This window comes from Hypomesus nipponensis, chromosome 14, assembly GCF_054491055.1.
Source record: "Hypomesus nipponensis isolate SF chromosome 14, ASM5449105v1, whole genome shotgun sequence".
Classification (NCBI taxonomy): domain Eukaryota; kingdom Metazoa; phylum Chordata; class Actinopteri; order Osmeriformes; family Osmeridae; genus Hypomesus; species Hypomesus nipponensis.
In genome coordinates this window covers 3,153,407-3,166,410 of record NC_140374.1, presented here as the reverse complement: position 1 = coordinate 3,166,410, position 13,004 = coordinate 3,153,407, and the positions used below count along the sequence as shown (strand labels likewise).

Sequence of the window (13,004 nt, the reverse complement as noted above, 5' to 3'; positions counted from 1 at the left end):
TCACGTAGTTTATGCGTTCATGATAAAAGCACGTTTTAGCCTTGCTGATTGTAATTCTGCGTCTAGAATCAGATACATTACAGCATGGACTCCCTTATCCCTGGGGAGCAAGACTAGACATTACAACTACCCGCAGCAGGCATCTATCAAGAGTGCATTGGGATGTTTAATTGCATGACAAATTGTGTAACAAAAGTTAATCATGTTATTAAGAGGCGAATCATTAATATTACTAGTAAACACTGGGTAAGCCACATTCCAACCAGCTATCATTTGACACGAAGCTTATCTTGTCTGTGGGCCTCATTGTGGTGCTTCTTACTGCAGAAGGCTGGTGTAAAACCCATTCCAACACCTTTGCGGAAGATGATGAAAGAAGAGCACCTGTGTCTGCTGCTCTTAGGGAGGATCTCTGCCTGTCACCTGTCAAAGAGGCTTTGGTGGAACCTGATGAAGGCCTGGGTGGAGGCTAGTGGTGGGGGTCAGGTGAAGGCTGGTGGGGGTCTGGGTGGAAGCTGGTGGTGGGGGTCAGGTGGAGGCTGGTGGGGGTCTTGGTGGAGGCTGGTGGGGGTCTGGGTGGAGGCTGGTGAGGGTGTGGGTGGAGGCTGGTGGGGGTCTGGTGGAACACTGGCACAGGGAGCCAGATGCTTTATAAATCATCCATCATGAAAGGCTGATGTGTGACATCAACTTAAGCTCCTTTCTTCAACAAGTCCACACTTCTGTCACACCTGACCACCGACCTAAAGATAGACATCTGGGAAAAACTAAGGACACTGTCTGGGGTGGCAAAAGATACCAAGTATTCTATGGCAGCAAAAACAAACTAACCCAACAGTCCATTTTCCACAGCTGTCTGTGTCCAGGGAGTCTCCTATTTCAGCCCACTGTTGCTATTTTCACATTTAATTGAGTTTAATTACAGACTAAATAAATGAAACTAATTAAAACTCATGATGGGAAACCAGACTAGTGTCTTGTTCCATAGTTTGACAAGACCTGTGGACCTGTGTAAATGAGTAAATGCTGTATTGGTGTCATCTATAACACCCAGTGTTGTCCTGCCTGACTGCCTGCCTGCCTCCCTATCTGTCTGTCCGTCTGTCTGTCATTTCACTCAATGGTGACGCCATACGCCCCAAACACACAAGGAGGAACAGTGCCCTCTGCTGGACCAGATCTAAAGCTCAGCTTGAACGGTAAAACAATTACATACTGTGGATATTGCAAGGAAGATCTTAGAACCCCAAACACAAATTCAAAGTTAAACAGTACTTCTATAATTAAATATAAAACCGCTATCATATTTAAACCTCGGTCATAAAGTAGCTAGACAGAAAAGGCCTCTATTTTAAAGTGAATCTGTGCAGTAAAATTGGTGCTTGAAAGTGTGGATGCATAACCAAAACTAAACATGATATGAACACAGTGCATGCATGTATACCCACATATATTGTACACATCCTATTTCGTTAATCAAATATGTACACATACAGAATATAAAATATATATATATTATATATATATATATATATATATATAAATATATATATAAATAATATAAATATATATAAATATATATATAAATAATATAAATATATATAAATACATATAAATAAATATATATATATATATATATATATATATATATATACACATACACTGGAAAGAAACATACAGAAACCCCTGTTCTTCTTCATGTTGTCTTTATTACACGTTAAATAGGAGTGGCAATTCAAGACCAGATCACCACACTACACACGCTGCCCACAGCCAGCTACAGAAAAGGTGTTGAAAAGTGGTCATTCATTTCCTCTCCCAGGCCTGGGTCGATGCCCAGAGGGACTCTGTGTTTAACGAAACATTCATTTAGACACACCAACGAAATTGAAGCACGATTTACAAAATATGCACCTTTCAGTATCACAACTATACAAAGGTTGTTAAAATACACTCCGGGTATAAACAAGACATTTTGGAAATCCGCCGTTGGCACGCAACAAATAAAACAATAAAGATGTAAAGAGGGACATTTCAGAATTAGTTTAACATCATTGTTAAGAAATTGGTTCCATAATTAAAACCGCATAACCAGTCAACATCTACTTTATGAACATAATAAAAAGATCATAATACATTGGATCAAAACAAAAACAAAATAAGTTTCATTCTGAGAATAAATTGCATTGTCTATGTCATCCGTATCACGTGTAATATTGTTACTCACAAATAGCATTTTGTGCAGGTCTGGTTGTGTGCACATGCACGCACGTTTGTGTAAATATGTGGGTCTAAACCACTGAAATGTGCAGATGTTGCCTCAGTTCACTGGGCTGCAGTTGACATGTAGCACCTAAGTGCACACAGAAGGGCCTGTGTACAAGGCCCAGGCACATTTGACCCACAGACAGGTTGGTGAAATATGTGTCAACTTATTCCAGGGTGGGTTTTTTTATACAAATTCAGAATAAAAACATATTTAACGGCAATCACCGCCTCATTTACAGACATCCGTTCCAGTTCCATCACTCAGACACAGAACGCTTTGTGAAATATTAAAAAAAATTACATACTAATTATTTTACTGGACAGTAATTTCAGTTGAAAAGGTGTCCAAAGACATGTCTTTCCAAGCATAAACAAGCCCCCTCTCTATCAAGCTCCATAAACATATTTGGAGGAAATAAAAGTTATTTTCAATATTTTTAACTCTTTCAGCGACGCCACATTCAGGGACATGTTTCTGGCAGCACAAAAAAAGAAGAAAATTAGCTGAAGAACAGAGATGCTGTTTGACGTAGGATTGCTTTTTAATAAGCTGTCAAGCCAATCATTTAACCAAACCTAAAAAAGCTGAATGTGTTGCTAGGCAGAAGAGAATGGACTAGGCTTGTTCTACTGCCATCTGGGGACATCAACGTTCAACTCACTGAGACCCCCCCCCCCCCCTCCAGTTTGAAACTAGGACCAAACGATGACATAACACTGGAGCATGTTCAAATATCTACTGATGGATCCACCAGGGTTAGCGCCAGGCTGCATGCATGCACAGTCTCGTCGTGTATAAACTATAGCATGATCAGGGTGTGTGAGAGTGTGGGTGAGGGCATGATCAGCTCGTCACTCAGTATTGAAACAAGGCTGCCATTCCCAGAGAGCATGGTGGGTGGATAAAAAAAATGAAAGAAAATCCTTTTTTTTTTTTCTCTCAAAAATATCTAATAATGAATGCAGTATCTAACTTAATACAGGTGAATTATTCATCACGCAGGAGAAGAAACACAGACATGCAGAGGGGTGGGCCTGAAGCTTTGTCAACAGATGACATCATCTGTCCAGAGGCGTCTCCAAACGAGGGGGGAAGGGGGCACACCGTGACAGCGGCACACCCTGGCGGGGAGGCGGGGGGGACATTAAGGATTTTGCCCACTAAGGTGTTGGTCCTTGCTCTGCTCTGAGTACGACTAAATGGGATGGAATTTATCTTTGGCGTTCCATACTGGATGAGGCTAGGTTGGAATCCTAGCAGGACATGGCTTCCCAGCACAGGATTTCCCGTCTTAAAAGTTGTTACAACCATGTCCAACATGCGTACAATTAAAGAGTATTGATAGTTTGTTGTTACGGACAGGACTGTGTGGCACCCTGCCTACCTGTCCAGTGACTGGACCAACACACATGGGAGACTGGCACAAAACAGAAAATAAAGCTTATTGGTTTCAAATGAAGCATATAACAGGGGGGGAGGGGGGGGGGGGGGGAAGGCAGACACATTGGTTTAGTATTCAGCAATGTAGGTATTGAGATAAAGAGGATAATAATTTAGTGTAATGTACAAAATGTATTATTTCAACAGTTGAACACATTTTAGTTTTAGTCTGTCTCGGAGAAGGGTGGGGGTGGGGGGGAGAGGGAGGGGGCGTTGAGGGTTATTCACATGAGTATGCACTTAGTCTTGGATTTCTTTTTCTTCTTCTTGCCCTCTTTGCTCATCTTTTCCTTGTGTTTTCGGATCTCCCGGACTAACGTGTAAAAGGCATCATCAACACCCTGCGGGGGGGGGGGGACAGACAGACCAAGGGGGAGGGGGGGGGGGGACAGACAGACCAAGGGGGAGGGGGGGGGGGGGACAGACAGACCAAAGCGAGTCAGCATTTCATTCTTTTATTTCCTTTTTTTCACGTCATGCAAATTCCATGTAGTGTCCAGTCTGGCTGCTGTTGCATTGCAAGGGGTCCCCATCATGTTGATTTTGGAAGTGGATGTGCAAGGGTCTGGGCTGTCAAGCTGCAGGAGCAAGGCAAGTGTGCCTGGGAGGGGGTCCCAGACAGAGAGATGTCTGGGAGGGGGGGGCCCAGACAGAGAGATGTCTGGGAGGGGGGCCCAGACAGAGAGATGTCTGGGAGGGGGGCCCAGACAGAGAGATGTCTGGGAGGGGGGGGGGCCCAGACAGAGAGATGTCTGGGAGGGGGGGGGCCCAGACAGAGATATGTCTGGGAGGGGGGGGGCCCAGACAAAGAGATGTCTGGGAGGGGGGCCCAGACAGAGAGATGTCTGGGAGGGGGGCCCAGACAGAGAGATGTATGGGAGGGGGGGACCAGACCGAGAGATGTTTGGGAGGGAGGCCCAGACAGACAGATATACAAAGAAGAAGAATCAAGGCTTTGCCATTCAGCGTGTGTGACATTGCCCAAGATTGCATCAGAAAGGAAACCACAGAGGAAAGAGCCAAAAGTTACTTTGGAGTGTGATAGAGAAACCGCAGGAGGGAGGCAGTAAGACCAAGACAAAGGGGAATGAATGTGTGTGTGGGAAGATTTGTTGTGACGCGCCCGCCCGCCTGCGCCCGCCCGCCCGCCCCCCCCCACCCCCCCAGTTAGACTGCATCTGGGTTAGAGCACCGTCATCCTCCCTCCACACTGCATGAGGAACACGTCCACAGACGATATCCTCCCGGACCAGACAGATGATCCCTTAAATCACACCACTGTCCGTCCCATCTCTCCCATCTCGGGCCGTGACAGAATGATCACCCATGATGCACTGCACACAGCACCAAGACATCCCCCCCCCCCCCGGCCCGCCCCCTGCAGGACGAATCAGGAGCCCCAGCAGGAGGTCCTTGAGGAGCCCAGCAGAACTCAGCAGAACCCAGCTGGTTATGTTAAGTAAGGCAGAGAACCCAGGGAAGCACCACCATTATCATCATCATCATCATCACCCCCCCCCCCCCCCCAACACACACACACAGACACGCACACCCCCAGACTTGTGGCAGCAGCACGGTAGCACACACTTACCCAGTTCACATCACAACACACTTTTTAAGCTTGACGCAGCGCGGGGTCTTTTCCTCCTTGCTGAGCTTATTGAGGCGGTGCAGCCTGATTTCCCGCACCAGGGTGTAAAAGGCATCCTCCACTCGCTGCAGTACAAACACAGCCCCTCAGTGTTAGGGAGCACCGCAGGGGGGAGGGGGACGGGGGGCTGGACGGGGTCTATGGCCAGGGGGAGACGGCTTCTGTAGGTATGTCTATAAGAGGGACTATACAGGGTCTATAAGAGGGGCTATACAGGGTCTATATGGGGGACTATACAAGGTCTATAAGAGGGACTGTATAAGAGGGACTGTACAGGGTCTATAATGAGGACTATACAGGGTCTATACAGGGTCTATAAGAGGGACTATACAGGGTTTATAAGAGGGACTGTATAAGAGGGACTATACAGGGTCTATAAGGGGGACTACACAGGGTCTATAAGGGGGACTACACAGGGTCTATATGGGGTACTATACAGGCTCTATATGGGGGACTATACAGGGTCTATAAGGGGGACTATACAGGGTATATAAGGGGGACTATACAGGGTATATAAGGGGGACTATACAGGCTCTATAAGGGGGACTATACAGGGTCTATAAGGGGGACTATACAGGGTCTATAAGGGGGACTATACAGGGTCTATAAGGGGGACTATACAGGGTCTATAAGGGGGACTATACAGGGTCTATAAGGGGGACTATACAGTGTCTATATGGGGGACTATACGGGCTCTATAAGGGGGACTATACAGGCTCTATATGGGGGACTATACAGGGTCTATATGGGGGACTATACGGGCTCTATAAGGGGGACTATACAGGGTCTATAAGGGGGACTATACAGGGTCTATAAGGGGGACTATACAGGGTCTATATGGGGGACTATACAGGCTCTATAAGGGGGACTATACAGGGTCTATATGGGGGACTATACAGGCTCTATAAGGGGGACTATACAGGGTCTATATGGGGGACTATACGGGCTCTATAAGGGGGACTATACAGGGTCTATAAGGGGGACTATACAGGGTCTATAAGGGGGACTATACAGGGTCTATATGGGGGACTATACAGGCTCTATAAGGGGGACTATACAGGGTCTATAAGGGGGACTATACAGGGTCTATAAGGGGGACTATACAGGGTCTATAAGAGGGACTATATTGCCCCATAGGCTATGAGAATGGCCTTGTAGTTCTGTGCCTAGCTTGCTAACAGTGTGTGGACAAGGATAAATCATCCTCTCCAAATTCAAAAGTGGGGGGAAATGATAACAAATAGAACAGCCCAAATATTGTTTTATAAAATTAGCTGGAATTTCAACATGTCTTTCTTTTTTCTTGGGTGATGCCAAGAGTTCTCTCCTATGGCTAACAGCTAGGTGTACACCTACCAGTGGAGACAGCTGTACATGAACCCACCAAGATGTGCCTGAATGACAGGACTGTGAGAGACCAAGGGGAGAGGAGCGAGCTGGAGGAAGAAGAATCAGGCTTCTAGCCTCCCCGGCACCAGAGGAAGATGTGATTGGATGAAGGCAGGAAAGAGGAGGAGGGACTGATCGATGATCAAAGCACCGTCCAACCAAACTCTCACACAAGCTCACACGCCACAACACTAACACCACCAACACAACACTAACACCACCAACACAACGCATCCTTCTGTTTTGATTGCTCCCACTGCCAGACCCCCCCACACCCCTCTTCATCATCATCATCATCATCATCATCATCATGATACCCCATATAATTATCAACCATTTTCCCTGCCATGCACATTCAATGACATGTGTTTACTGATTAGTTGATTGAATGGAAAGCGAGGGCCATTGTGCTGCTCGTTAATGGGAGAGACCATCCCACATTTGACAGAGAAGCATGCACCGATTCAATTATCATCCATAAATAAAATCAAAAACATTACCCACAGAAGCTCTAACGATGCGCAGCACATTACCCCATGCTTTTCCAAGCCCCATGAGGAGGGGGAGCACACATCCATGGATTGTGGAACAAATCAAGTGCAGCTTGACAGTACGGAGACCTCAGCAGACCAGCAGATTGAGGGCTTGAGATTATAAAGCCATTAAGAGACCTGACACAGCTGGTTTAGGCTCATTTCGTTAGGTTGTTATTATGATATAATAAGAAATGTTCTTATAATGATATTTCAGCAACCTTTGAGACCAAAGTAAATGAGATGGGAGGGTAGGAAGTCCCAGGATAAGGGCTTTGGCCTCACTCCAAGTGTGTGTGGGAATGAGGGGTTTGCTAAATGGGAAAGCTTAACACAAAATAACACAAGTCTCACACGTTGATTGACTTGGTTTAAACTGTCCAACCAGATAGTTAAAAACTCCTGTCGGTCCACGGCAGGGGAGAAAGGGGATTGGTGTGTGTGTGTAGGTGTGTGTAGGTGTGTAGGTGTGTGTGTGTGTAGGTGTGTGTGTGTGTGTAGGTGTGGGGGCAGCGGGGGTGATTCCCCTCGCCTGTCTGGTTTTGGTTAGCTCGGTGTGTGTCTTTGTGTGTGTGTGTGTGTGTGTGTGTGTGTGTGTGTGTGTGTGTGTGTGTGTGTGTGTGTGTGTGTGTGTGCGCGTGTGTGTTGCCAGTCCCTCTCACCTGTCTGGTTTTGGCCGAGGTCTCGATGAAGGGGATGCCGTAACTGCGGGCCAGGTCCTGGGCCTGCTTGGTGTCCACTGTGCGAGAGGGCAGGTCACACTTGTTACCCACTAGGACCATGGGGACGTCCTCAGAGTCCTTCACTCGCTTTATTTGCTCTCTGGAACACGGACACACAACCATTCAATACACGTACAAGTCACATTCTGTTGCACTGTGGCTTGTCAAATACAGAACCGCAATACTGTTGGTCCTTCACTATTTGTACGTTGCTTTGGATAAAGGTTTCTACTAAGCAAGTGTACGCAAACAGAAGCGTATTTGGACGGCCTCATTTAGACTTTGCGGAGACGGCTCAGGAGAAACGTCAACCGCATCTCAGTTGAGAAGCAACCACTGGTTTGGATTAAGGAGAAAATATAGTGCACAAATAACTTGCACCAACACATAGTACCTCACCTACAGTGGTGGATGGTCTAAGTACGGCCTGCATCTCACCTACAGCGATAGATGGTCTACGTAGGGGCTCTGCCTCACCTATAATGGTGGATGTCCTCAAAGGACTTGGTGTTGTTGATGGCGAAGACACAGAGGAAGCCCTCCCCTGTCCTCATGTACTGGTCCCTCATGGCACTGTACTCCTCCTGACCTGCAGTGTCCAAGATATCCAGCAGGCACGTCTCCCCGTCAATCACCACCTGCTTCCTGTACGAGTCCTGTATTAAGACAGACATGTAAATCACCACCTGCTTCCTGTACGAGTCCTGTATTAAGACAGACATGTCAATCACCACCTGCTTCCTGTACGAGTCCTGGAAGGCGGTCTGGGAGGGAGAAAGCGAACGAGAGGACAGAAAGAGAAGGGTTGGGAGTGTATTACTGGACGGTGATTGACGAGCTATTCTCGATGGGCCCTTCAGAAGATGCCATGGCCGTATGGAAGGTGTTGGACCTTCGGTTCTTCCGTGTAAACCTCCCGTTTCAGAGGTGTTCAAGGGTCCTAGCGGCTCTGGTGCAATCGTGAGATGCTCTGAGCAGACTCGGCTCTAGAGCTAATTAAATGGGGGGTCTTTTTTTTCCTTTTCACAAGAGGGGGGAACTCGTTTACAAAGCATGTACGAGTCAAAATAAGAACAGACCTGCAAATTCTCCGGGAAAGTGTAGCCATCTTGATATTTAATTTATAGCTAATGCCAGTATTTCTTACTTATACTTAAACTAAATTATTTTTTGAGGGGGCACAGCATTCCATTGGGGGGCAATGCAAAGCGACGTCCTGGCATTCTGAGAGACTATGGGAGAAACAGAGCAGATGTTGTCTGGCCTCACATCTTTAGTCTCATATTCCCAGTCAGGGAGTGCGTACGTGTGCACAGTAGGGGGAGAGCACTCAATCTCCCTCCAGTCTTCAAAAATTGATAACTTTTAGAAAATATAATGGGGTCTTAATTTCCAAAGTGTCAAAGCACTCAAGAATTTAATCACACAGATATCCATCATTGTTTTGACTGAGCTCATGTAATTAGACTGACTGATGGAGCAAATTAAGATCCCACATTTCTTGTAACATAATATTCATAGATTTAAATAGCAGAATGTCTTTAAATCTTTACCAACATTTGAGCATGCATAATTGATAAACGCTATCATATTCTGATTGCAGTTATTTTTCACACCTCAAAGCAAACCTCCCATGAGCAATACTCACAGGCACACGCAAAAAAAAAAAAAACCTGTTTGGTGTCTATCGCGTCTTCAACCAGAAAAACCAGCTCCATCTCTAGTTTTAAAAGACTTCTACACTCGTAGGAGTCTCAGACGGGCTTTCATGCAAGACACATACACATGTACAGTTTTAAAGAAACACAGACAGAGAACTTGGTTACCTCGATGGTGGGGTCGTATTCATCCACAAAGTGGTTCTGGATGAGCTGGATGGTGAGGGCACTCTTACCCACGCCTCCAGCTCCCACCACTACCAGTTTGTATTCTGTCATGATTCACCTGGGGAACACAGACAAACATGGCTTGGTCAGTCAATAAATACACACTATCCAACTATATTCAAAACACACCTTCCCACCATAACTACAAATTCACGTTCACAAAAGGTGGACAGCATCAGAAATTGTGAAAAGCAACCCGATCTTTGAAGATATTTTAAATAAAGGGGAACACAAACAGGCAACTAAGAATTGGGGCCAAATTCAGAATGTGTCTCTAAACTCTGTATCAGAAATCCAATAATGTTATGGAGCAGAAGCCCCACAAGGCTGCTCTGTACATGGCTTGTCTAGACACTGAGCACAACCCACAGCTAACCAGGGCTCAGGCCACCCTCAAACACAGATATAATCACCAAGTTTGTGTTTCTTCACTTCCCTAACTGTCTGTGTTGATGGGTGTAATAAGTGACACCTGAAACGAGAAGCTCTGCAGCTAACAGCACAGGCCAGGAGCCTCACACTAGAATAAAAGATTATCTTCCAAAAACTTTGCATGATCATCCTGGTGACCGTTGAGAAAGTGCACATTAAAAACTACGTGTCGTTTTCACTAGGCAAGTTTTCAATTATGGAATGTTAACTTGCGGAAACAGTGTAGCCTAACCATGGTTGCAACTATGGAACAATGTCACGACCGTTACGTGTTATATCGAAAGCTGCCCAATGATTGGTTCGTCCTGACACCTGTACAGTCAGCTGTCATTTACAATAATCAACAAGGTTGTTGAGCCAAACAAGCCCTTTCCCTGAGTTTATCCTTTCATAATGGTTGAGAGATTGTTCTACCAGAGCCAATTTTGTGAAATAGGCTATTCATCGTATTCTCTGGTTAAAACTGTTGCTGCCCTTTTCTACAAGATAGTTAAGTGTCCATAATGAATAGAATGAACGATTATGTTACAATTAAACAGACCTTGTGTTTGCTATCAAATAAACACTAACCAAGGCCTCATCACTTCTGCATACATTACAACAATCTTGAGTGTAAAAATCGTTCCATACATATGAATCTGATCTAAGAAAACTTGATTTCGTTATTGTGTATCCATTGTGCATTTGCCCCCGTTTTGTACAACAAAAAAAAGATAGGCTACTAGCTTGGGGACGGTGCACATGGTTATGGCTACAGAAGATTTGCAGCTTTTATGAGTATTACTATACCGGGATAAAACGGTGCCAAATGTTAAAGTTAACCACAAGCCAGCAAGAACTCTAAACCGATTGAATGATATGCACAAGCCAGGGCTACTACACATCACATTCATGAGCGAGTTGTAGCCGCCATATAGGCTACCGCATACGTCTGCATTGCAGGGCCAGGCACGGTTAACAATTGGGCGTAGTTTGCATAAACATTTCCCCTTACTTTTAGCGGTGAATCTTTCTACATGTATGAAATCATTTAATGCTTAAACATTGAACTAAGTAGCAGACGAGAGAATACAACGTCGCACCTCTGCCTATTGTCTACAAAGAAAACAAATGTAACGATATTGTTCAATTGTTGTACCTTTTGAGTGTGGAGTTCCGTGTCCGAAGTAGCGACCAAATAAGTCAAACAGATAGTCCTTTTTCACACGATCTCAGCATTTCCTTCTTCACACTGAAACGACCGCATTTGTGTTCATGAAATGTCTTTTAAATGTCAATGAGCTACGGACGAAAGAGAGGAAATTAATCGATAGAACTTTCCATTTGATACAGCGTTCGGCCTGCTGTCCTGAATTCGAGGTTGGCCTAAACGCTTGTATGGGCGGATACCGGGTGTAGCGTCGTGGAGATCACTTTACCCAGAGAGCATAGCAGGGGATTTCAACCGGTTTCTGGGTTTCGGTCATATCGTAACAGTAGTTAATAAAAGCTGTAAATATCCTAAATATTAAATCTGTATTAAATGTATTGGGCCCTATCTGCAATTCTATTTTTCTTCCGGGAACATGATTTAGGCAACTTCTATTCTCATTATTCGCATATTTATTTTCTCTGGAAGAGATCGATTTGGGCGCAGGCTATGACCTATTTGAAAACAAACTTGTGTAGAAACACTCAATGCAAAAACCCATTTGGATTTAGGTGATTCTGTACTATGATAATTATTTCATCTCTCATTTATGGACAAGATCCTGTCTCTACAGCAAGCAGACCAACAACACATAGAGGGCGACTCCGCTATATATAGGCTCTAAATATAACTGGAATGTAGCATTGGGACGTCATTCCAAACCAAGGACATGATTTGGCAATCCTGTGTCAGTTTTCCTAAGCCTTCCCTAGAATACGTATTGCGTCAAAAATGTGCATGAAAAGAAATATGATTAGGTATGAAATATGAACAGCCCTACTGAAATTAGATTGAGGACAGTCATCCTGAAACACTATAGATAGGGTAGTCCAAAGTAGTTGCCTATCGGAGTATTTAGACAACACATTAGCGATATGATAGAACGTCCAAACCGACGCATCATCGTGCAGTCGAAGCGCAACACAGACTCCGTTACTACCATGGGTCCGCCGTCCTTGGCTATCCATCCATCTCTGATTTAACAATATAGAGATAGGCACACCAAGCTTGACACAACATGGTTTTTACCAATTAAATTGTGTCAGATCTGTACACTCAAAAAAGTCAAGGAAGAGAAGGCTGGCCCACATTCCAAGAGTGCTTACCAGAGTAGTTGTTTAGTGTAAACTGAAGCTAATTTTAGTGCTGATATGCAAAGCTAATTATTGCTGTTTTCTTGGTTGAATTAAGATATTCATATAGACTTCAAAATATATCTAGATATCTAGCTATGAAAACAGATAACTCTGGCCTATGTTTGTTTGGTCCTTGGAGTAGGCTATTTAGGCTATGAATGTCTGCTAAATAAAATGCGTATGTATTTCCATTTAATCAGCAGTGTTTTAACAATAGAATCGTATAGCCTTGTTATTTTCTTGCCATTTGATTCAACTGAAACCATCAGTCATTATAAAGTAACGTGTTTTTTCTCTTTGGAATTCGATTCACAACATGGGCATTTTTCAACAGCAGCGCAGGATGACCTCCAAAGA

General features: G+C 44.7%; 1 protein-coding gene across 2 annotated transcripts; it reads right to left on the bottom strand.

Annotated features, from left to right (window-relative positions):
• Positions 1–3,769: 3,769 nt before the first annotated feature.
• kras (v-Ki-ras2 Kirsten rat sarcoma viral oncogene homolog) lies at positions 3,770–11,721 on the bottom strand. 2 transcript variants are annotated; one of them, XM_084671564.1, is made up of 6 exons: positions 11,461–11,721; positions 9,831–9,948; positions 8,482–8,660; positions 7,945–8,104; positions 5,301–5,425; positions 3,962–4,050 (listed from the first exon to the last, which is right to left on the bottom strand). In XM_084671564.1, the coding sequence occupies exons 2-5, from the start codon at positions 9,939–9,941 to the stop codon at positions 5,306–5,308; spliced, it is 570 nt and encodes a 189-aa protein (XP_084527690.1). In that variant the 5' UTR covers positions 9,942–9,948; positions 11,461–11,721; the 3' UTR covers positions 3,962–4,050; positions 5,301–5,305. The 2 variants fall into 2 exon arrangements, with proteins under 2 accessions (XP_084527689.1, XP_084527690.1); XM_084671563.1 differs by lacking the exon at positions 5,301–5,425 and having other exon boundaries at positions 3,770–4,050; positions 11,461–11,719.
• Between the last annotated feature and the right edge of the window lie 1,283 nt (positions 11,722–13,004).

Bases quoted from the DNA above. Each gene is read 5' to 3' on its own strand.
- kras (XM_084671564.1), bottom strand. From the start codon at position 9,941: ATGACAGAATACAAACTGGTAGTGGTGGGAGCTGGAGGCGTGGGTAAG. The intron at 8,661-9,830 runs GTAACCAAGTTC...GTCTTAATACAG, and splicing joins AATACGACCCCACCATCGAG to GACTCGTACAGGAAGCAGGT. The intron at 5,426-7,944 runs GTGAGAGGGACT...TTTGTACTGCAG, and splicing joins CCTCGGCCAAAACCAGACAG to CGAGTGGAGGATGCCTTTTA.